This window comes from Oncorhynchus kisutch, linkage group LG15 (genome assembly GCF_002021735.2).
Source record: "Oncorhynchus kisutch isolate 150728-3 linkage group LG15, Okis_V2, whole genome shotgun sequence".
Lineage (NCBI taxonomy): Eukaryota > Metazoa > Chordata > Actinopteri > Salmoniformes > Salmonidae > Oncorhynchus > Oncorhynchus kisutch.
In genome coordinates, this window is record NC_034188.2 from 48,048,988 (window position 1) to 48,073,814 (window position 24,827).

Genomic DNA, 24,827 nt, shown 5'->3' on the forward strand with positions numbered 1-24,827 from the left:
CGTGTACTACTCGTGCTTCTGCGCAAAGCATTCAAGTGGATCATCTATGGCTTTTAAAATGTCCAGATGTTTTGGTTTCTTGGACAGCTCAGGTCCCTAAAGAGAATCTGGGTTGCAAAGTGAGGACACTTCACGTGGGGGTTTCCCGTCGCCAAAATAGCCCTGGAGACCTAGAAAATAGACTTCATCATAGGCCTACCATTTGGCTTTGGTAATTGATGGGATATGTGGCTTCCATGGAGGTCTTGGCAGGTAAGCCCCATGGAGTTGTATCTTACCTAATGGAAACAGAGCAGAAATCTGCATACAAAGGCATTTTTAAAGAGTTGGATGATATCTAATGAGACCTACCATATAAATGACATAAAACACGTGTCCAATTTAGTTTGGTTGATTTTAAAGAAGACTTCTTGCAGTTGTTTGATGGAATAAGGCATCTGAATTTATTTATTGTACTCTGCTTCACCCCGTGTCCTGAGAATAATTGCACCAAATGTACAATTGTATGCATTGCCTTCATATCTTCATTAGTGCTTTGAAAGCTTTCAGAACTTTGCAGGTTTTCAAGAAGGGTTTGTTGGTCTTGGTTGTTTTCAGGGGCTTGGGGATGGTCTTGATCAGGAACCCAGGTTTTCCTATTTTCAGCTTCTTTGAGGTTAGTTGAAAAATCCTAGAAAGAAATCACAGTTCTTAGAGAGGACTGCCCAAATTGTCCCTAACAGGGTAGATCTTCACTAATGCCACGTTCACGTGCTATAATAGTTATCGAAAATTCAAAATTCAAAATAGGAAGTTTCCCTTGAACGACCCTCCAAATCAGAATTACAAGTGGGAAACTGAGAAAAGCTGTTGCCGAGTTGTGACGTTTCACCACTGACCTTTTACCGTCTCAACCAAAAGATGACAGCAAATACGTTTTTGACAACTACAACCCTGTCAAAATGGATAATTAGGCGACATTTGCCATTTGATAGTGTAGATAGATTGGCCATATTGTCAATGTTAAGGATGCTAGCTAACGTAATAGTTAGCTAGTTTATCAAGCTAGCTAAAATCATATTGGTTGGATAATTATTCCAACCAAAAAGCACATGAATGAAACAGTCATATTTCCTAGAAAGTAGGAAGTTCCGACGAGCACGTGAGCGTGGCATAAGCACTCAACTGACCACAATAAGGGGTTGTGGTTGTAGCTTTTAGTGTCATAGAATGTAAATTACGTTTTAGGGTTAAGGATGGAATGAAATTCCCTTCTATAGGATACAATTCAGATGTACACTCATCAATAATGTTTTTTAATTTAGTTTTTTAAAGGAGACACTCCTGCTGTAGTAGGAAGTAGAGGCTAGGGAGAGAGGTAGGTGGATGAAGACAGAGAGGAAGAACACGGACAGACGCCGAGTAGTGACTAGAACCCGACGAAACCGTGGCATGGTCCAGTCGAGTTTTAGCACTCGACATGCCTCCGACAGTAATATATTTCAATAGAATTCATTGACTGTTGGACTCACCTCTGGCGGAGTAGCGCTGCCTCATTCTTCTCCATGGCCAGAGCATGCTCAGCAGCAGAGGCTCTCCGCTAAAGACAATAAACAAATTACAGTACTTCTTGAAAGTATGTGATCCTCTTGTGCAATTACAGATATATTGTAGTTTTTACATTAAAATCTTAATTGAATCAGAATCAGTCCTTTTTATCTGACATAACAGGTTAATATTTACCAATACCATATGTTGGTGTAGAAGAAATCATGCGTGTAGTAGAATGTTTTGTTTTTAAAGGAATTATTGCAGGTGCAAAAATAATTGAATCCCAAGTTGCATTGGTTAAATCAGTAAGTATGTCGAATAAGGTGGGTACATAATTGGGTACCAAATGAACCAATAAAAGGAGAAATAGTTAGGACAGAGTTTGGGCGGGACTATGATAATAGAGATAAGAAACCTGGTCAGTTTGGTGTTACCCATCCAGGTGAATGCAAAGCACACCATGCCAAGAGGAAAGGAGATCTCAGAGGACATCAGGATGAGGGTAGTGAGAGCACATCAGTCTGGGAGAAGGCTATAAAATCCTCTTTAAAAGATTTGAGCTCAGTCCACTGTGAGGCAAATCATTTACAAATGGAGAGCATTTAACATGACAGCAAGTCGGCCTAGAAGTGGGCGCCCTTCCAAAATATCCCCAAGAGCCACAAGAACAATAATAAATCAGGTAAAAGCAAACCCAAACATAACATCTAGAGATTTGCAGACCTCCCTTGCTGCATCTCCGGTAACTGTGCAAGCTTCAATAATAAGAACACTGAATCCAAATGCCATTCATGGGGGGGTTTCTAGGAAGAAGCCTCCGCTGTCAAAAAATAACCAAACTGCCCGTCTTAAATTTGCCAGAGACCACCTGTACAAACCTGAGTGTTTCTGGAAGTCCATTTTCTGGATCAATTCATCAAAAAATTGACCTTTTTGGTCACAATCATCACTGCTATGTTTGGCAAAAACCCAACACTGCCCACCACCAAAATAACCTTATCCCAACAGTCAAGCATGGTGCTGGGAATGTCAAGATCTGGGGCTGCTTTTCCTCCTCTGGATCCGGATGACTCCACATCATTAAGAGAACCATGGATTCTGAGGTATACCAGGAGATTCTTGAACAGAACGCCAGGTCATCAGTCAAGGAGCTGAAGCTGGGTCGAAAATGTGGCTTCCAACAAGACAATGACCCAAAGCATTCAACCAAATCTACCATCATGAGAAAGAAGATTTGTGTTTTGGATTGGCCAAGTCAAAGTCCTGACCCCCTTCCAATCGAGATGCTGTGGCAGGACCTGAAGCAGGAAGTTCATGCCAGACACCCCTCAAACCTCACTCAATTGTCTGAGTTCTGTAAGGAGGAGTGGGCAAAAATCCCTCAAAACAGATGTCAGAAACTGATTACTGGATATAGGAGACGTTTACTATCACTGCTAATGGAGGTGCCACAAGCGATTGACTGAAGGAGTTCATGTATTTTGCACACATCAAATCTGAGTTTCTGTTAAATAAACCTCTTTTGTTAAATAAACAATGAAAATATATCAGAATTTTTGGGTTTCTGTCACTTACTTGGAATGTTTTTCTTACGAATGGGGTTTAGATAAGGATTTTATATGTTTATTTCATAGCAAAATAATGAGCAGTCCTGTAGGGTTCACATACATTCAAGCAACACTGTATATCTTAGTGTACAGCAAGACACAGAGTAACTAGCAAAACGTAGCTAATAACACCTTAGTGCAACTACAGTAGCTAACTTTAAAGTGAATGTTCTACTTACAGATATGGTCTGGATTTTCTCTTGTAGCGTGGCAATCTGAAGAGAGAACAAAAATTGCATTAGAAATGTGTGCAAAGACATCCTATCACATGTGACCCAATACGAGTGTTGATACTGGGGCTTATGGTTTGGTTTAAGTACTTCGTAGTTTAGCTTACTATTGAGCGGTTATGGATCAGTATTTGGCAGGCTGTCTTAGGCTTACTTACATGTTGCTTTTCCTCATGTTTGCCTTGAATCAGGGCTTTGGTCCTGTGAAAAGACAAACACCAATGTACATGTCATGTGAATGAGAACAAATCCTAATATGATCAAACTAATATCAAAATCCACTTACAGCTCGTTTAGAGTCTGTCTATACATCTTCTCAGTGCTGTGGAGTTTTTGATGTAGAGCAGCATTCTTCTCTTCAAGCTGACAATTCTTGTCTGTTGCAAAGTAAACAGATAAACATGTAAAGTAAAGAACATATCAATACAGAATAAAGTGATTCTGGCTGGTGGGACATATGTTGTGTGTTTGTAACATAGCCTACCCCGAAGACCCCTGTTCACCTCCTCCAGTGTGGTTTTGATCTGTAGAAGATTCTGCATTTTTAAGTGCTAGAGCCAGCAAACAACTGATCCATTGTCAAATATTATAGTATTTACAGTTTTGGGGTAAACTGAAAAGAGGGTGCTTTCTGTAATCACACCCATCTACTTATTTCAGCAACTTAACCAAATGTCTCCTAGCTTACACAAGACTATACATGAACTTACTAAGCTTGCATCCTGCATCACAGTGACCTCAATCTCAATGTTTTCCTCAATCTTGATATCTGTAACTAAGGTGATTATTTGATCAACAGATGAATGCACATTTAGTTGTAGATAACCCTGCATGGTTCTACCCTCGAACAATCCTGACAAGTAAGCTTAGTAGGTCGATAAACAGTTTGCAAACTTTCTACACGCAGATCAAACTGTGTGATTTACTCACCGGTAGATTGGGTGTTGGTGGCACTAGGGATCCTGGCATCCCCACCGTGATGCTCTTTAAGTGGTTCCATCGGTCCCCACTGTTGGGAGCCATAACATAAACCCCATTAAGATAGCTCTTTATCATCATACCAAACCAGTGAGTTTGATTGAGCAGTAATGGACTTACAACAGCTTTCAGTTTGTGTATGCGTTCAACACGCTCCTGGAGCTGGAGATGAAATGCCTCCATTTCTCCAGCTCTGATGTCCCATTGTTTCTTCATATCCTTGGGATAAAAGAGATGGGCTCAATGTTAACTGTGTGATAAACATCTGACCATGACAATTAAACAAATTGATAAATGGACTATACTTTGACCGTGAGTTAATAGTTCAAATACATTTTCACCGGTAGACAGGTAGTTATTTGACTTTGCACCTATACAACTCCATACATTTCCAGAAACTAAACATTAGTCAATGTCAGTCCATTAGACCTGATGACACATTGGTCATACACTGTAGAGGGCAGGGAAACTAGTTAAAGGGGTTGAGGAATAATAGTTCTCTGACTGCTTACCTCCAGCTCCTGACTATCCTCCTGAGAGGACTGCAGGCATGCCCGCAACCTTTTCACTGGCGCGTCATAGTCCTTCAACTAACAGCCAACCAGATTTAGAACATAAGTTACAATTATCATGGAAAAGTATATGTTACTGCAGGTATGCCCCCGACCTTTGCACCCGCGAGTCATAGTCCTTCTACTAAAACCAACCAGATTTAGAACATAAGTTACAATAATCATGGAAAAGTATGTTATTCAAGTCCAGAATGTCTCAGGTCTGACTTAGCTTCTGAAACGTACCAGTATCTCCATTTCAGACAATTGAATCATTATGTCACATTTCTTTTTCGATAGCTGGGCGAGTTTCACGTTTAGCTGTGTCTCAGTCACTGGAGATACAAATGGGAATATGAAATTAGTCTTGGTTCAGGCATGACTAAGGAGCTAAATCTACTGTATAAAATGTAAGTACAAAAGCTTTCTTCTCCTCATCTGAGCTACTTAATGAAAGGTAGGAAAACTCACATAGACGTATCCTGCTTTTGATCTATGAGAAACAGAGACAAGGCAATGAGAACAACGTTCAAACATGGACTACAATCATACATCATTAGAAGATCAATCAAACTGCAAAATGAGCCTTTCCCTCAATTCCTTTCATTTCCATAGGAAATTGAAGTGTATGAAAATGGTTGTAACATGGTAATAATACAAAATGTTTACCGCAAGGACGGTCCTCCATAGTAATATCACACCAAGAACAATCAGGGCAGCAGGGAGAGTGAGCTCCCATCCCACTCCAGGATGGGTTGCTCCAAACCATTCCTCTTCTAGAGAGAAGAGAAACTGGACAAACAAACAAACAAATGTCACATTACCATTTATTATGGAATTCACATCAGATGGAATGGACTGTCAGTGATGTAGAAAGGTAGATTACCATAAAGGATCTCTGTGGGTACTATTTACCAGTGGTGTAAAGTACCTTAATAAAGTACAAATCCCCCCAAAACTACTCAAGTAGTACTTTTTAGCTGCACCAACATGTTCAACTGACAACAGAGGTCAGTCTGCAGGCTAGATAGAGAGATGTGCCAAGTAAAGCCTCCCCAAAACCCACTAACCTGCTGGGCCAATTGTGAACCACCTTATGGGACTCCCGGTCACGGCCGGTAATGACACAGCCTGGTATCGAACCCCAGGCTGTAGTAATGCTTAGATTGCTGCACCTATGGGGAGGCCCTAAATAATGTACTTTTCATTTCAAACATCTTCCCTGACACCCAAAAGTACTTGTTACATTTTGAATGCTTAGCAGGACAGGAAAATTGTCCAATTCATGCACTTATCAAGAGAACAGCCCTGGTCATCCTTACTGCCTCTGATGGCGGACTCACAAAACACACACACTTTGTTTGTAAAAGTGTTGGAGTGTGCTCCTGGCTATCCGTAAATTAAAACAACAAGAACATTGTTACATTTGTTAATACATGGAATTTGAAATTATTTACAGGCTAACATTTACTTTTGATACTTCAGTAGTGTAACGACCCTGGGTTTTCAGCAGAAATCGACCCTGCCGCTCGAACATGCTTTTGCGGCACAGGCGATAGCGCGGCGGACCGCGGGCTCGAAGGTCGAGGGTTCGAGACTTGCTCCCTGCCTGTTTTAATACATTGGTGTCAGAAGTGATCGGACCTTGCATACACGACAGTGCGTGTGCTTGCCCGGTGAGCGCGTTCCTGTAAGACCTAGAGTCACAAGCTAGCGCGAGGAGGCGCTCTTTGAAAGGAGGGAGTAGTGTAACGACCCTGAGTTTAGAAGCGCGGAAATCGATTCTGCGGTTCGAGCATGCTTTTGCGGCACAGTCGATAGCGCGCCGGACCTCGGGCTCGAAGACCTTCTCCCTGCCGTTTCATTACAGTATATTTAAAACCAAATATCTTTAGACTTTTATTTAAGTAGTATTTTACTGGGTGACTTTCACTTTTACTTGATTTTCAATTAAGGTATCTTAACTTTTATGTAGGACAATTGGGTACTTTTTCCACCACTGCTATTTTTTTAATATATTTTTTTAATTTAACCTTTATTTAACCAGGTAGGCTAGTTGAGAACAAGTTCTCATTTGCAACTGCGACCTGGCCAAGATAAAGCATAGCAGTATGAGCAGACAACAAAGAGTTACACATGGAGTAAACAATTAACAAATCAATAACACAGTAGAAAACAAAGGGGGAGTCTATATACAATGTGTGCAAAAGGCATGAGGAGGTAGGCAAATAATTAAAATTTTGCAGATTAACACTGGAGTGATGAATGATCAGATGGTCATGTACAGGTAGAGATATTGGTGTGCAAAAGAGCAGAAAAGTAAATAAATACATTTTAACTACTCTTTCAACTAAAGCCATTTCATATTTGCATTAAGCTCCATAGACTACACCAGCCACAAGCCCTTCACACTTCTACCATTATTATTAGCCTACTTCAATACTACAAGCAGGCACACATTATGTTCAGGAAATGTCCTTGTCTAGTTTTGTACTCAGGCCTACATCCTTTAGTCCTCCAAGAAAAAGCGCGAAGAAAATGGTAAATTGGCCAATCACTCCTTGTTCAGGCATCGTCATGGCGGGCCAAGGAGCACCAAACTCCGGTACACCTACTTCTTGATACACATCCATATCGATGACTGAACCAAAATACACATGACTATTTTTTAAATGCATTCTTTGTGACGTCATAATAGAGACATTATCAAGCCGCACCCCTTAGTTACTGTTGCGAGGTCCGACATGGGTTTTTTCTTCCAGCAAAGCGCATATCCGCATTGAAATGGATGGAATGCCTACGGGTCAAAATGATCTCAAACTGTGTTGACACAGATGATAAAATTAAACCCATCGTCAAGGAATGTTAGGCTCTTCATTGACAAGCTGACGCACCACCTATTGTATCATAGGCCTAATTATCACAATTCATAATTATCATACAAAAATAACGAATAAAGGCAGAGCTTAGGGCCTAAAACACTTTCTTATTTCGCCATTTACTAATATTCAAAACCATAAGAGAATCACAACACTAGCCTAATTTTAAAAAACATCAGGGAATAGGCCTACAGAATATAAAGTAGCCTATCTAAGATATTTTGGTTTAGCTCTTCAACAGTATATTTTAAACAGTAGCCTAATCCCACATCCCTAATTTAATTTAGTTTAGCTAGTTAGTTTTAGTTTGGAAACACTCAACTCATTTAAAAAAGTACAATTATTTATTTTTTAAGAAATTGTCATCTCCTATTCACAACCCTCCCATGCAAATTAATAACCGATTAGGCCTAAATACGTTTATTCTTAACTGCATACATAATTATTTCCAACAACCAGCTCAGTAACATAGGTCTACAAGTGCTCAACATAAAATCTTGAAGTGGTATGAACACTCAGATATGAATCAAATGTAAAACGTTAGGTCTAACAATCCGTTAGGGAACAGACACCAGAGCATCTGTATTTCAACGTGCCCTATTGAATAGGCAATTAACTTCAGTTTTTATGTTAAACCCAATGGATGCCTTTATGGATTTAAGTCAAACCCTTATTATACTGTGTGACGATGCATACTCAGTGAGTCTCCGTCGTTACTTAAGCACATAGTTGAATTTCACATATATTATTGGGTCTAATTCTTATTTCCCTATATGATATATATTTAGTCATTCGCTTCCCCAAAGTAGGCTAATACATTTCGTTTTAATAAAAATGTTCTGCCATTATCATGAGCATTTACCCTGCGCAAATCTAATGTGTTGGGGAAATGTTGTTCTCGTTCCTCTCGTACTTGAGTGAAACATTTAAATACATTAATTTACCCGTATGCAATCCTTCAAGATAACTTTATGCAAGATAAGTTTACACCAGCAACACCCATGAGAAAGAGGATTTGTTTTTATTTTCATAAATTAGTATAGGCCTACATTTCCCGTTGCTTGTAGGCGTCTCGAGCTCCATGTCTTTTGTTATTGTCAGGATCAAGTAGGCCGTTATGCGAATGCGCTTTGATATTGAAGTTTATTTAGGCTTACTACAGGAATCAGACCTGTTATTTGACTACATCTAACTGTTTCAGGTTTTGCTTAGCTTAAATTCTACCTTTAATAATTAGTCTATAACAATTGAACTTCCTTTCAAAAACCCTTTTAGATACCTTTAATAAGTATTCCTTCTCATTTTCCATCTTTCGTTCACCTTTTTCGCATCAACGTTAAAGAACAGTGTTGACCACAAGATGGAGACAGAGTAAAGGAAATAGACATGTCAAAATGGAAACGGATTCTCCAACACACAGGGAGGTTACTACTACAGGTTGCTGTAACTCATTTCAGTATGTGAAGCACAGCGACCGGTGTTTACCTATCAGTAATGAATAGACTCGTGTGTCCTTTACAGGTATGCATTTAGCACCATAATGGACAGTGTAACTATACAACTACACTAGAGTGTTTAATTGCATGATTTGTATTAGAGAACACGTTTCAGTAAAATAAAGACAACAGAGAGATATACTGTCCTAAAATTAACCTTTCACGCATATTATCGCACACACACATACGCACACTCACACACACACACACACACACACACACACACACACACACACACACACACACACACACACACACACACACACACACACACACACACACACACACACACACACACGCTCATACACTCTCTCTCTAATACACCAGATGTATTATTGGGAGGAATCACAGGAACATGTGCAGTCTGACAGGCCATCTAGTCTCACCCCAGCGTTGAGGACAGAGCCAGGCCAGCAGCTAGCCGCCAGGGAAGGAGGAGGAAGAGGGAGAGGAGGAGGAGGAGAGGAGGCTGGGGGCCAAGGGAGCCCAGGCAGGATCACATATCTCTGGGCTAATTTCTCACATGGTGGAGGAGCCTTCTATCTCATTTCCTCCTCCAAGCCCAACATCCTCCCAGGAAAATAATTTACAAGGTAACAAAACAGGATTGTGTGTTTGACTGAGAGCAATGTTGTCCTCCCACCCGGTGCGGAGAGAGTGAGAATGAGAAGGAGAGAGGGGAGAGATGGTGTGCAGCACTGCCAGAGAAAGACAAGCTGACGGTGGATTTATACGACCCTAGAGAGAGGGAGATGGGGAGCTAGACAGAGAGGATTATGGAAATAGAGAGGGAGAGACAAAAGTGCTACAGAGAGATTGAGAGGGGGAGAATGAGAAAGACAGAGAGACAGATTGTGTAGTCTATTGTCTCAAACCTGTGGCCTACATGGAGGTAGGAGCATGTCAGAGTTGAGCAGACTGGGTGGAGGGTCTCTCACCTGCACATCCTACCAGTAGACATAGCACCAGTTGTACTAAACATTTGTACCTAGTCATGGAAAATGAGAAATTAAGGTTATAAGAAGGTAAAAGAGAAAGATGGATTTAGATTTTAGATTTCATGAGAGAACAAGGTTCAATGTTGAGAAAGTTCATTCTCTAAAGATCCTGTTGGATCTCTCTATGGCTACATCCCAAATGGCACCCTATCCCTATATAGTGCACTACTTTTGACCAGGGAGCATAGGACTCCGGTCTGTATAGGAAATACAGGAAATAGATAGGGTGCCATTAGAGACAGAACCTACTTCTCCTGGAAAGGTATTATCACCAGAATTTTCATCATCAGCGCATGTGACAGGTATTATCACCAGAATTTTCATCAACAGCGTATGTGACAGGTATTATCACCAGAAATTTCATCAACAGCGCATGTGACAGGTAGTATCACCTGCATGTTCATCAACAGCACGTGACAGGTAGTATCACCTACATGTTCATCAACAACCCACGTGACATGTATTATCACCTGCATGTTCATCAACAACCCACGTGACAGGTAGTATCACCTACATGTTCATCAACAACCCACGTGACAGGTATTATCACCTGCATGTTCATCAACAACCCACGTGACAGGTATTATCACCTGCATGTTCATCAACAACCCATGTGACAGGTATTATCACCTGCATGTTCATCAACAACCCATGTGACAGGTATTATCACCTACATTTTCATCAACAACCCATGTGACAGGTAGTATCACCTACATGTTCATCAACAACCCATGTGACAGGTATTATCACCTGCATGTTCATCAACAACCCATGTGACAGGTATTATCACCTACATGTTCATCAACAACCCATGTGACAGGTATTATCACCTGCATGTTCATCAACAACCCATGTGACAGGTAGTATCACCTACATGTTCATCAACAACCCATGTGACAGGTATTATCACCTGCATGTTCATCAACAACCCATGTGACAGGTATTATCACCTACATGTTCATCAACAACCCATGTGACAGGTATTATCACCTGCATGTTCATCAACAACCCATGTGACAGGTATTATCACCTGCATGTTCATCAACAACCCATGTGACAGGTATTATCACCTACATGTTCATCAACAACCCATGTGACAGGTATTATCACCTGCATGTTCATCAACAACCCATGTGACAGGTATTATCACCTACATGTTCATCAACAACCCATGTGACAGGTATTATCACCTGCATGTTCATCAACAACCCATGTGACAGGTAGTATCACCTGCATGTTCATCAACAACCCATGTGACAGGTATTATCACCTGCATGTTCATCAATAACCCATGTGACAGGTAGTATCACCTACATGTTCATCAACAACCCATGTGAAAGAGGGGATGTGACATAAAATACCAGGGTTTAAGACTTCCACGTTTCTCTCAATGCTGAGTTTCACATTTCAGAACCTCTAATCTCCCTAAAACAGCAGACAGGGTGTGAATCCTCTATAGACCTGCCTTTCCACTTAGGAACAGGATGGGGAGAGTGGCAACACAGGAGAGGTGTGCGTTTATGCGATTCCAATAAATATAGACGAGACAGTTAGGTATTGAGAAAATAAAGTGTGTGTTCAAGTATAAGAAGACAAGAAAAGATCGGGATACTTTGCTGTATTGATTTAAATGACATTGTCAGGATTTTGATGAGCTATCTTTACGATGAAAGGTTTACTCATAGAGATAATATAATTCGATGGGTTTACCTACAATATTATTCATAATGAATAATCCCCTACAAATGTGCAGCAATATGAGCACTTTTAACAGTTCATAGTACTTAAAAAAAGAAAAAATAACAATCCTCTTTTTCTAATAACTGTAATGATAATAAATATGTTTTACTTGCTCACCCAGTTTGAGTCCATGGCACTCTGTGTGTTGGAATGGAATGAATTGTAAATCATTGTCTTACTGTAATGTAATAATAACACAGCCCACACCCTCGTCCTGCTCTATGCACTAAACTGAGGCCGTCAACTGACAGATACTTCAATACTCCTTTCTGTCCGTGGAACTCATTGAGGGACTAAATTAATCTAAACACACACAGGAGAAGAGGTATTTCAAGGCTAAGCAGAAAATTGTCCTGGCCAGGGGACAGCCGAAGTGTGTGTGTGTGTGTGTGTGTGTGTGTGTGTGTGTGTAAGCCAAGGCAGAGGTGGAGGAATGAGCACTGGGGTAGGGGCATGGAACACACAGAAGAGGAACCAAAAGTGTGCGTTATGACATTACAGTTAAGCAAACACACACACATGTCCACACACACATGCCTACAGTGTGTGCTGAGTCTCAGATGTGTTTTAAGTGCAGCACCAGCAGCAGTAATTAGTGATGTCTCAGAGTGTGCCTTCATTTTTAAACGTGTTAATTAATAATGATCCCACTCCTGTCCCACTCAGGCAGCCCTGCTTGTTTCTCAGAGAACCGGCATGACTGATTAGTGTTCCTCAGAGCCAAAGGGTTTCATGCATAAGTGCTCTTGTCGCTCACCGAGTCTCCAAACTACCCTGAGTGTTACAATAGTACTGGTACAGAGATCAGCTACAGTATGTTTCTTAAACATGCTGAGTGTGTGTGTGTGTGTGTGTGTGTGTGTGTGTGTGTGTGTGTGTGTGTGTGTGTATGCGTGTGTTTCATGTGTGTGTGTGCCTGTAATATCTGAGTCTAGAATACTTGATTACTGTACTGAGAGATCCACATGTGTACACAATTCATCATACTCGTATTAGAATGTGACCTCTTTTCTCTCTCCTTCTCTCTCCCCAATCTCTCCGTATTTCTCTCCCTCCACCCTACCCCCTCTTTCTGTGCCTTGTGAGGCCTGCCTGGCTAGTGATTGAACACAACGTGCTATTCAAACACTCCCAAATCACAGAGACACTCTTGATGTCTCTGTTTGCATTAGAGGCCGAGCCTGGGAGTGCAAATGGTCCTTCAAAAGCCCATCACACTCAATTAGACTGCCATTCTGACAACGTGCTCATGTGTCCCTGTAAACGTATGGACTAGACAGATAGACAACTAGGGTAGTCTTTGGTTGAGTGTGGCAATACATTGACATTCAACGACAGAGACACACACCACAGACATAACCATACTCACACACGTACACATGCATGTGCGTGTGTGTTTGTGAGCGTGCGCACGCGCGTGCATGTGTGTGTGTGAAAGGTGTGTCTGGTGCCTGGGGGTTAAATCAGCCAGATGAAAGGTGATGATGAGGTCTGGTTCCTCAGTATAGTGACAGCTGTATATTAATCTAAAGAAGTTCTGACAAATCAAACAGATTTTTTTTTCTCTCTCCCCTCTTCACTCCCAATAAAAACCCCACCCCTAGAGCCCTCATCATCCAGCAGAGGTACAGGACTTGAAACGAAATTGATTTCATCTTTAAGGGGATGGGGCTGCTTTGAAACAGCACCAGCTGCCGGTGATGCATGACTTTTCTTTTAGGATTTTTTTTTAACACTTCAACAAACTTGAGCCATATTGTGACGGATAAAGGCCTGAACATCAGCAATACAAACTAATTCTGTAATTGAGAGATGAAACGGACACATTTTGCAGGTTCTGAGAGTCCCGATCGAACTGGGAACATCAATGGGCCCCGCCTGGGAGTGACACAGAGCGTTGTGCGGCTCCTAGAGGATTTGAGCACAGTTGCACATTAGCCCACGTAAATATTACTGTGATATATAAAGGATACAGTATTATTAGTCAAAGACATGCTGGCCTGTACTCATAAAGCACCCCAGTGTAGGAATGCTTATCTAGGATTAGTTTGACCTTTACAATCCTAATGAATAAGATGACATGGACAACAGGGTCCTGATCCTAGATCAGCACTCCTAGTCTGAGATGCTTTATGAGTACGGGCCACAGATTCTACAGGGGAGATTTTACTCCACTGTGTTCACATGGAACATCTAGGCCTAATGTCTCTCAGTCCCCGCCTCTCCTCAGATGAACAGTCCCTGGCCCTCTGGTGGCCATCTGAATCCCTCACCTCTACAGAAAATGACCATGTCAAACACATGCAGGGACGGTAACACAATCCTAATAAATGGTCATAACAGACATTCATAAAGTAATATGTCACATTAAACAATCATATAGACAACCCTATTTAAAATGTATTGATACAATAGAAAGAAAAATATCTTGTTTTTACCTTTTGTGTTTTCATTATTTAAAAGCGCACTTGTTACAATTAAGGCTAGACATGATCATAATAATCAAAACCAAGCAAATCATTTTAAAAACACAGTGACACATATTACACATATTAGCCACTCATTTGTAGTTTGTAAGTGTGCATATAAGTAGCTAAAAAGTTCTTCATTATGTCTTATTAGGCCTTAACTACTGTAAGTGGTTTCTTATTCAATCATTATATGTCAAGTGTTACTGGCCAATCCTTAATAACCTATTTGTTAGCCATAATAAAGACATATTAGTAATAATGAAGAGCAAGTTACACAAGAAACAGATTCTTAGTAAGCTGTCTCAATGTGGGACTATTAAGGACATAGTACCTTAAAATGTGTTCCCTATTCTAAAGTGTAACCATATTTTTACTTTCAGAAATATTGTCCAGAAAGGACCTCATTGGACAGAAAGGGGCACACTCCCCACACCCATAAGTAAAAGCATATCATGTTTGCCCGATGTGAAGTATTTGTGTAGTTTCATGAAATAAGAAATGTAGATCAAATCCAAGTTTATTGGTCACGTACACAGACTTGCAGATGTTATTGCAGTTATTGTGTTTCTAGCACCGACAGTGCAGTAATAATACCTAGCAATACAATATGCATGTAATCCAAAAAGTTAAAGAAAGAAAAAGGTAAGAAATATCAGAACAAGCAATGTCAGAGTCTGGAATATAAATGTACACAAAAGTATGTGGGCACCCCTTCAAATGAGTGGATTCGGCTATTTCAGCCACACCCGTTGCTGGCAGGTGTATAAAATTGAGCACACAGCCATGCAATCTCCATAGACATAGCTGCGAAGAGGTAGGCCACACAAGCTCACAGAACGGGTCTGCCGAGTGCTGAAGTGCGTAGCGCTTAAAAATCGTTCTGTCCATGGTTGCAACACTTACCACCACTCTATAAGCAACTTCAGCACAATAACGGTTCGTGGGGAGCTTCATGAAAAGGGAAATTTCCATTGTCAAGCAGCCATACAAGCCTAAGATCACCATGCGCAATGCCAAGCATCGGCTGGAGTGGTACGAAGCTCGTCGACCATTGGACTCTGGAGCAGTGGAAACGCATTCTCTGGAGTGATAAGAGAACCATCTGGCAGTCCGACGGACAAATCTGGGATGCCAGGAGAACGCTACCTGCCCCAATGTATAGTGCAAACTGTAAAGTTTGGTGGAGGACGAATAATGGTCTGGGTCTGTATTTCATGGTTCAGGCTAGGACCCTTAGTTCCAGTGAAGGGCAATCATAACGCTACAGCACACAATGACATTCTACACGATTCTGTGCTCTCAACTTTGTGGCAACAGTTTGTGAAAGGCCCTTTCCTGTTTCAGTATGATAATGCCCCCGTGCACAAAGCAAGGTCAATACAGAGATGGTTTGTTGAGATCGGTGTGGAAGAACTTGACTGGCCTGCACAGAGACCTGACCTCAACCCCATTGAACATCTTTTGGATGAATTGGAACCCTGACTGCGAGCAAGGCCTAATCGCCCAACATCAGTGCCCGACCTCACTAATGCTCTTGTGGCTGCAACCATGTTCCATGTTGCAGCCTTCCCAGAAGAGTGGAGGATGTTATAGCAGCAAATGCGGGACAAACTCCATGTTAGTGCCCATGATTTTGGATTGAAATGGTCGACGAGCAGGTGTCCACATACTTTTGGTCATGTAGTGTATATTAAATACACCACACAGCCTACATTCAACTCAAATTTCGACATGAACAATTAGCAAATAAACGTCTATAGTGTATTTGTAGACTATAGCAACGATCACTTTGAGTAAAAAGGGACAAACCAGGAAGAGCAAACACTCCCTCACTGAATCATAGGCCCATCATAGGCCCATCAAATACAATGATTTAATGTCTAACGTGTTCTAATCTCATCAAGGACAACTTAGCATTTTTGTTAATTTGTAAATCGGGAGGTGCCAGAACAAAAAGTTAGCACGAGAGGGGGGTGTCCTGAGGAGTTCTGAGGTACCGGAATGCTTAAAAAAATAACACAAAAAACACCTTTATAATGAAGCATTGCATGCATATCATCGCATTTGCGAAGTGGCATTGAGCAGTAGAGTAGAGGTGCTTGCAGAAGTTGTACCCATCGGGAACATTTTTAGTAGCCTAGGGTCCTGGAAAACGTTTGCCTTTTATAAACACATTTCGTGGGGTTCTATGTCAATTTACATGACTGGAGACTTTGGCAGAATCTTTTTTATTATCGCACAAATGACAGAAATGACAGGCTACTTTGACACTGACAAACTGAGAATCTGAAATCAATTTAAAAAAATACCTTGTCTTGAATCCATCAATAGCCTTAGGTGTGTGGAGACACATATTGTAGGCTACATTATGAGGAGGAAATTATAGTCCTAAAAATGCTATCCAGTTTCACTGACTCGCACAATGACGCGCAGCTCCAATAAAGCCTACGAGTCCCAACATAGTCAACATTAGAAACGTCATGGTCGATCTCATCCTCCTGAAGGGAAAGCACAGAGCAAATTCAACAACGGCTTTAATAGGAACCAGTCCACAGAAACGTTGTCACAAAGACTGAAACAATCTTTTAGGCTGCTTTTATTCAATCACAATTTATTAGTATTATCAGTTATAATTTCAGCTCATCAATAAATAACAATATTATCTAACCAATAAGCACGCAGGTTCTACCAACAGGGCTGGAGCATGGACATACCAAGGAAACTAACAAGACTGCAAATAGAAGGAGTTTTATTTTCTGCGGCAGCAATTCATAGTTTTAATAGTTTTAGCATCAGCTTCGTTCTTATATTCAATAGATTCGTAGTTTCACACATCAATAATCAAAGCTCCGCATATATCAAATCTACAGCTCTGTTGCTCGCAAAAGCACACATTTTGTTGTGTTACAAAGTGGAATTAAAATGGATTTAGTTGTCATTTTTTGTCAACTATCTACACAAAATACTCTGTAATGGAAAAGTGGGAAAAAAACTCTAACATTTTTAAGACATACAATTAATATATCTTGATTATATAATTATTCAACCCCCTGAGTCTATACATGTCAGAATCACCTTTGACAGCGATTACAGTCTTTCTGGGTAAGTCTCTAAGAGCTTTCCCCACCTGGATTTTGCAACAATTGCTCATTATTCTTTTCAAAATTCTTCAAGCTCTGTCAAATTGTTTGTTGATCATTGCTAGACAACCATTTTCAGGTCTTGCCATAGATTTTCAAACATATTCTCGGCCACACAGGAACATTCACTTCTCCATTCCAGTTCATATTAATGGCTGGAATGGGGTCAATGGAATGGTATCAAGCACATGGAAACCACATGTTTAATGTGTTTGATGCCATTTCATTGACTCCATTCCAGCCATTATTATGAGCTGCCCTCCACTGTGCAGTCTCCACTGAACTCAAGTGTAGATTTGGCCTTGTGTTTTAGGTTATTGTTCTGCTGAAAGGTGAATTCCTCTCCCAGTGTCTTGAGGAAAGTAGACTGAATCAGCTTCTTCTAGGATTATGCCTGTGCTTAGCTCCATTCCGTTTATTTTTTATCCTGAAAAACTCCCCAGTCCTTAACGATTACAAGCATACCCATAACATGATGCAGCCACCACGATGCTTGAAAATATAGAGAACGGTACTCAGTAATGTCTTGTATTGGACATGCCTCAAACATAACACTTTGTATTCAGGACAAAAAGTTAATTGCTTTTCAACATTTTGTGCAGTATTACTTTAGTGCCTAGTTGCAAACAGGATTCACGTTTTTGAATATTTGTATTATGTACAGGCTTCCTTCTTTTCAACCTATTAGTTGAGTTAGTATTCTGGAGTAACAACAATCTTGTAGATCTAACCTCTGTTTCTCCTAACGCAGCCATTAAACTCTGTGACTGTTTTAAAGTCACCATTGGCCTCATGGTGAAATCCCTGAGCGGTTTCCTTCCTCTCTGCCAACTAAGTTAGAAAGGACGCCTATGTCTTTGTAGTGATTGGGTGTATTGATACACCATCGAAAGCGTAATTAATACCCATCTACAAATAGGTGCCCTTCTTTGCGAGCCATTGGAAAACCTCTATGGTCTCTGTGGTTGAAATCTGTGTTTGAAATTCACTGCTCGACTGAGGGACCTTACAGATAATTGCATGTGTGGGGTACAGAGATGAGGTAGTCATTGAAAAAATTATGTTAAACACTATTATTAGTCCATGCAACTTATTATGTGACTTGAACCTATTTAGGCTTGCCATAACAAAGAGGTTGTATAATTATTGACTCAAGACATTCCACCTTACATTTTTTATTAATTTGTAAAAATGTCAAAAAACATAATGCCACTTTGACATTATGGGGTATTGTGTGTAGGCCGGTGAAAAAACAATCTCAATTCAATCAATTGTAAATTCAGGCTTTAACACAACAAATGTCTTAAAGGTCAAGAGGTGTGAATACTTTCTGAAGGCACTGTACATTACGATTAGGCTGCCACACTGGAATGTGGACTAAAGGCACATCCACCGCTCTTAGGCACGCCAACCTTCACAGGTAAATGGAATTTTCTGGCACAGGGAAACACTGGAATTTTATAAGGCAAATCCCACCCTCCAATAACGAGACGGACCTGAACGCAACAACAGTCAGCTGACGCATGTCACACAAAAAAAGGAAAGGTAAGAAAGGGAGACAGAAAATGGGCCTGAACTAGCATTTTTTGGAAACACATTTTTTGGTCATAACCATTTCATAATATGTTATAACGGCTTACGTGTCATAACCTGTTGGTCATGACACTGTCATGACACATATTTGGACATTTTGGGATATATATTACATTATTTTCAAGTGTTAAACCTTTTTTTATAATGAGTATATACACTACTGGTCAAAAGTTTTAGAACACCTACTCATTCAAGGTTTTTTTCTTTATTTTTATTTTTTACATTGTAGATTAATAGTGAAAACATTAAAACTATGAAATAATGCACATGGAATCATGTAGTAACCAAAAAAGTGTTAAACAAATCAAAATATATTTTATATTTGAGATTCTTCAAATAGTCACCGTTTGCCATGATGACAGCTTCGCACACACTTGGCATTCTCTCAACCAGCTTCACCTGGAATGCTTTCCAACATTCTTGAAGGAGTTCCCACATATGCTGAGCACTTGTTGGCTGCTTTTCCTTCACTCTGCGGTCCAACTCATCCCAAACCATCTCAATTTGATTGAGGTCGGGGGATTGTGGAGGCCAGGTCATCTGATGCAGCACTCCATCACTCTCCTTCTTGGTCAAATAGCCATTACACAGCCTGGAGGTGTGTTGGGTCATTGTTCTGTTGAAAAACAAATGATTGTCCCACTAAGCCCAAACCAGGTGGGATGGCATATCGCTGCAGAATGCTGTGATACTGTAGCCATGCTGGTTAAGTGTGCCTTGAATTCTTAATCAATCACAGACAGTGTCACCAGCAAAGCACCCACACACCATAAGACCTCCTCCTCCATGATTTACAGTGGGAAATACACATATGGAGGTCATCAATTCATCCACACCGTGTCTCACAAAGACACAGCGGTTGAAACCAAAAATCTCCAATTTGGATTCCAGACCAAAGGACACATTTCCATGGTCTAATGTCCAGTGCTCATGTTTCTTGGCCCAAGCAAGTCTCTTCTTATTATTGGTGTCCTTTAGTAATGGTTTCTTTGCAGCAATTCGACCATGAAGGCCTGATTCACACAGTCTCCTCTGAACAGTTGATGTTGAAATGTGTCTGTTACTTGTGAAGCAAGTAACTCTGTGAAGCATGTATTTGGGCTGCAATTTCTGAAGCTGGTAACTCCAATGAACGTATCCTCTGCAGCAGAGGTAACTCTGGGTCTTCCATTCCTGTGGCAGTCCTCATGAGAGCCAGTTTCATCGTAGCGCTTGATTGTTTTTGCAACTGCACTTGAAGAAACTTTCAAAGTTCTTGAAATGTTCCATATTGATTGATCTTCATATCTTAAAGTAATGATGAACTGTCGTTTCTCTTTGCTTATTTATTTAATAAAAATGTACCCCTTTTTCTCCCCAATTTCGTGGTATCCAATTTTTTAGTAGCTACTATCTTGTCTCATCGCTACAACTCCCGTACAAGCCGCACTGCTTCTTAACACAGTGCTATCCAACACGGAAGCCAGCCGCACCAATGCACCTGGCAACCTTGGTTAGCGCGCACAGGAGTCGCTGGTGCGCGATGAGACAAGGATTTCCCTACCAGCCAAACCCTCCCTAACCCGGACGACGCTAGGCCAATTGTGCGTCGGTCGCGTCTCAGGTGGCACAGCTATGTAGTGCTTTTTTTAGTTTTTTACATTTCTTTGTTTACAAGCTTGTATTTTGGGGTTCCTGCGTTGCACTTCATCATTTATTTCCTCATATTATCATTGCCGCGCGAAGGGTTTTGAAAGAACTGCAGCGCCCCTGTAAATTGAAATGCATTTGCCAAAATGATAGAATTACTGCCATCTGTTCATAAATAAACGACATCATTCAGAATAGCCTACTACGCCAAGAGAAGCCCTATAATTTAGCCACAGAGGATCAATCGCTTATTTTTTATAAAAAGCCTAGCTGTGGATTGTAGCCCAAAGAACAAGGAATAGCCTACAGTCAGGAACGCGCAGCAAATCTGTCAGTGAAAAAAGCAGCATGCAGACCAAACAGGACTTTCACAATATTTCAAATACAATTGAGGGAAAACAAAGGTTAGAAAGCAAATGGCTCCTGCTGAAAAGTGAAGACTATGCTGCAGGCTACCAAAAATATTGGATCAACTTCCAAATATTGTTGTGTGAGAGAGAGAGAGAGAGAGAGAGAGAGAGAGAGAGAGAGAAATCACTTTATATTGCATTTGAGAATCATTGAAGTAATGTTACAGGTTAATTAGTAACTAATTCAGAGCAATCAGCTCTTATACGAACTAATTTAAATGTGTAACCACAATTAGGTTATTTCTCACAACTCTTTTTGCATCTTGTCCAGGAAAGAACGTGGCATTACGGGGAAAAGCCACCCAGTAATCAATACGGGCCTTTATTATGTTCTAAACGCCATTGATGGGAACCGTGACACATGGCTCCTGCACATTGAGATTGAACCTAACCCATGGTAGTGATTGGACCTGCTTAATACATACAGTGTTCTTCATTACCATCACCAACAGAATTGATTGTTGTTCCAGAAGACTGAATGGAGCAGAGATCCGGATTGGAGACTCTGTGGAGGACAACAATGGCAACAATCCCAGGTGAACTATGGGAGTTGTGGTTCCACTGAATTGCTCAACTGGGCAAATTATTCAATTTTGTTAGCGTCAGAGTGAGTTCACATGGGACTGTGTGCAAACAGAGTCATAGTTACTATTTCTGCAGTAACTTGTCATTGTGATTCATCCTGCAGACGTGCTTTGGTCCCTTCTGTCCCAGAGCACCTTCCATTGTAACGGCATGGAGGGACAATACATCAACGTGGTCATTCCAGGGAGGAATGAGTACCTGACCCTGTGTGAGGTGGACAGCTACGGGGCACCACTGGACTGAATCTGAACATTGATACGAACATACCACTAACACTCAAACTACAGCAACCGTACACTGTCTCCTGGGCTTTTCATTACTTTTGGGATTATAAATAATCAGACTCTGTTTTATAGACTGTCCGTAAGTAACGCCTCTGCCATTTTAATGGCTGCTAAAGTTAAAGTATTTGGTGAAGATAAAGAGTGAATCTAGAGCATTTCACGCGATCACATGTCATCTAGACAAGAATTTAATGAGATGTTAATTATAGGTCCTTATAAATGTACTAATCATCAGTAAAGTATATCTGCATGACCTAATATAAAGTGAGGGCTATTTATACTTTATAAATGTTTTGAGTGACAAGTGGAATTTCTCACAGAAAGATGGACATGCCATTGGTAGACACTCTGGCAGTACCTGGTGCTCCTAATATAATAATAATATATGCCATTTAGCAGATACCTTTATCCAAAGAGACTTACAGTCATGTGTGCATAAATATTTTATGCATGGTTGGTCCTGGGAATCAAACCCACAATCCTGGAGTTGCAGGTGCCATGCCTACTGAGCCATACAGGACCACCTTCTTAATTAAGATCTCAAAATGGCCGCTAGAACGTATCAATGGTTAAACAATAGGCAGGAAAATATATTTGTTTTTATTCCGAAAAACAGAAACACTGTTGTAGTAGTACGAAGTGTGACTTTTAAACACAGTCTATACTGAGTAAAAGTAATGTTTTTTTTTGTCTGAAAATGCTAACGTTGGCATTTCTTGTCAGTGACTTTTCTACCCAAACCAATGTGGATTGCAGACACTCCTCAGTGCGGTAAGGAAACAAAAATCAGAATACATCATTTCACTGAACTATCCCATTGTGTTGAAAGCTTTACTACCTATACAGGCCCAGTAAAAGTTCTGCCAAACAAAGCAGTGTGAAAATAGTGCCGTAAATACAGTGCAGTAATACAGTGCAGTAATACAGTGCAGTAATACGTAACAATACAAAACAATGCACACACATCGCAAAATACAAAAAGAAAGCAATGTCAGAGTCAAAGACAGTATGAGTAGAAAAGTATGAGTATGAGTAGAAAAGTATGAGTATGAGTAGAAAAGGGGTGTACAGCAGTAGTTATACTGTAGGATGAGCTTTGACTAGACCACAGTATATACATATAAAGTGGGTAAAACAGTATATGGGGTACAACATTATTAAAGTGACCCGTGTTCAATGACTATGTAGATAGGGCAGACAGACAGATAGACCTAGAGCTTGGATGAGCGTTCTCTGCCCGAAAGAAAGGCTCGCTTTCTTGCCCCAGTTTCGACCAAACAGAGAATTAATTGGCTCGTTTGCCAAGAAAAACACTCTAATCAGTCGGTTTCCTCTCATTAAAAGTGAATTAGTTTGACACGAGTTCCCTGCAGAAGAAAGTATTGGCCACTTAGAACTCATTAGAGCTAATGGAAAACATCACACTGAGGAGCTGGTGGAGATGGAGGAGAGGGGAATACAGTATGTCCACAGTCCACACACATGCAGGCTACGCAAGCTCATACACTAACACACAGTCACACGCACACAAACCCACAGTCATCATTAAAACATATTAAGGAGTGTCAGAAAGTAGAAAACAAACACATGGAGGATAGTGAGGGGTGGACTATGTACTGTAAAAAGTCTTTAGTTCTGCTAATGAAACCCGTTGCCTAGAACCATTTGAGTAACCCAACTCAAAGTATGTCAGTGTTCAATACTTCAAGTTATAAAGTGACCACCACCCATGTGGTTATCTTTTTAACTTCTAAGTATTTAACTGTTTCTGAACTATAACGATTGAAGTTACTTAATATTTGTTGTATTGAACATAAAAATGTAGTGCCCATTTTACTTAAATTATTAACCTTCATTACACATTTTTGTCAAGTGTAAGTAGTTCTGATGAGTCGTTTTCAGTGGTCGTGTCTTAATGTTTAATATTGTTTTCTGTACTTGACAAGGTGACATTTGAACCCGTGCTCATTTGCACTTGCAGAAACGTAATAAATCTATATCAGCACAACACAGATAAATCAAGTGTTTTTAACTCAAATATGAATGTGCCTGACAACTACTTTATTACTTTAAGTTAAAGACATACAACATAATAGAATCAAGTACAACTTATTTAATAAATGTTAGATTGACTTTAAAATATTAAATAATCATAACTTGTAAAAACTCAATAACTTTAGATCAGCAGAACACAGATAAATAAAGTTATATTAACAAAGTCATCTAATATTTGTTAACAGTACTTAAAAAAACATTAAGTGATAAGAACATCTGATTGACATCTGAGTGAGCACCACTTACGTGTCACGCTGGCATAAAGGGTCGGGAGACAGGCGCAGGAATGCGTAATAGGGTTTTTTATTTCCCAGATGACAGCGTGCTGTGTAAAGGCACGGGGACGAAGACCAAACAAAAACATATACAAAACACAGGGTTGAAACCCAAACAAAGAGAGGAGTACCTCGAATAAATACACAATCGCACAATGATTATCACACGGGACGAGACCGGTAATCATCTGCAAAATATTCGTGGCACGGAAGCCCAAAACAACATAGCACATGTACTCACACAAACCAACGGACATTGGAACAACAATCGACAGGACAATGGTAAACAAAGGGCACACTTATACAATTACTAATCAATGGGAATAGGGACCAGGTGTGTGTAATGACAGTTCCGGAGGGATCCGTGACAGTATGA

At 40.4% G+C, this 24,827-nt stretch overlaps 2 protein-coding genes across 3 annotated transcripts; one reads left to right on the forward strand and one right to left on the reverse strand.

The window, feature by feature from the left end:
- Positions 1-385: 385 nt before the first annotated feature.
- On the reverse strand, positions 386-7,511 carry LOC116353611 (uncharacterized). 2 transcript variants are annotated; one of them, XM_031790409.1, is made up of 10 exons: positions 7,401-7,511; positions 5,566-5,688; positions 5,368-5,389; positions 5,143-5,231; positions 4,858-4,935; positions 4,466-4,564; positions 4,298-4,376; positions 3,852-3,891; positions 3,654-3,744; positions 3,526-3,568 (listed from the first exon to the last, which is right to left on the reverse strand). In XM_031790409.1, exons 1-9 carry the CDS (start codon positions 7,473-7,475, stop codon positions 3,726-3,728), a joined length of 624 nt encoding a protein of 207 aa, XP_031646269.1. In that variant the 5' UTR covers positions 7,476-7,511; the 3' UTR covers positions 3,526-3,568; positions 3,654-3,725. The 2 variants fall into 2 exon arrangements, with proteins under 2 accessions (XP_031646270.1, XP_031646269.1); XM_031790410.1 differs by lacking the exons at positions 4,858-4,935; positions 5,143-5,231; positions 5,368-5,389; positions 5,566-5,688; positions 7,401-7,511 and adding exons at positions 386-670; positions 1,512-1,579; positions 3,317-3,352.
- Positions 7,474-22,080, forward strand: LOC109904749 (pentraxin fusion protein-like). Its single transcript, XM_020501900.1, has 3 exons — positions 7,474-7,501; positions 21,680-21,775; positions 21,941-22,080. The coding sequence occupies exons 1-3, from the start codon at positions 7,474-7,476 to the stop codon at positions 22,078-22,080; spliced, it is 264 nt and encodes an 87-aa protein (XP_020357489.1).
- Positions 22,081-24,827: the final 2,747 nt, after the last annotated feature.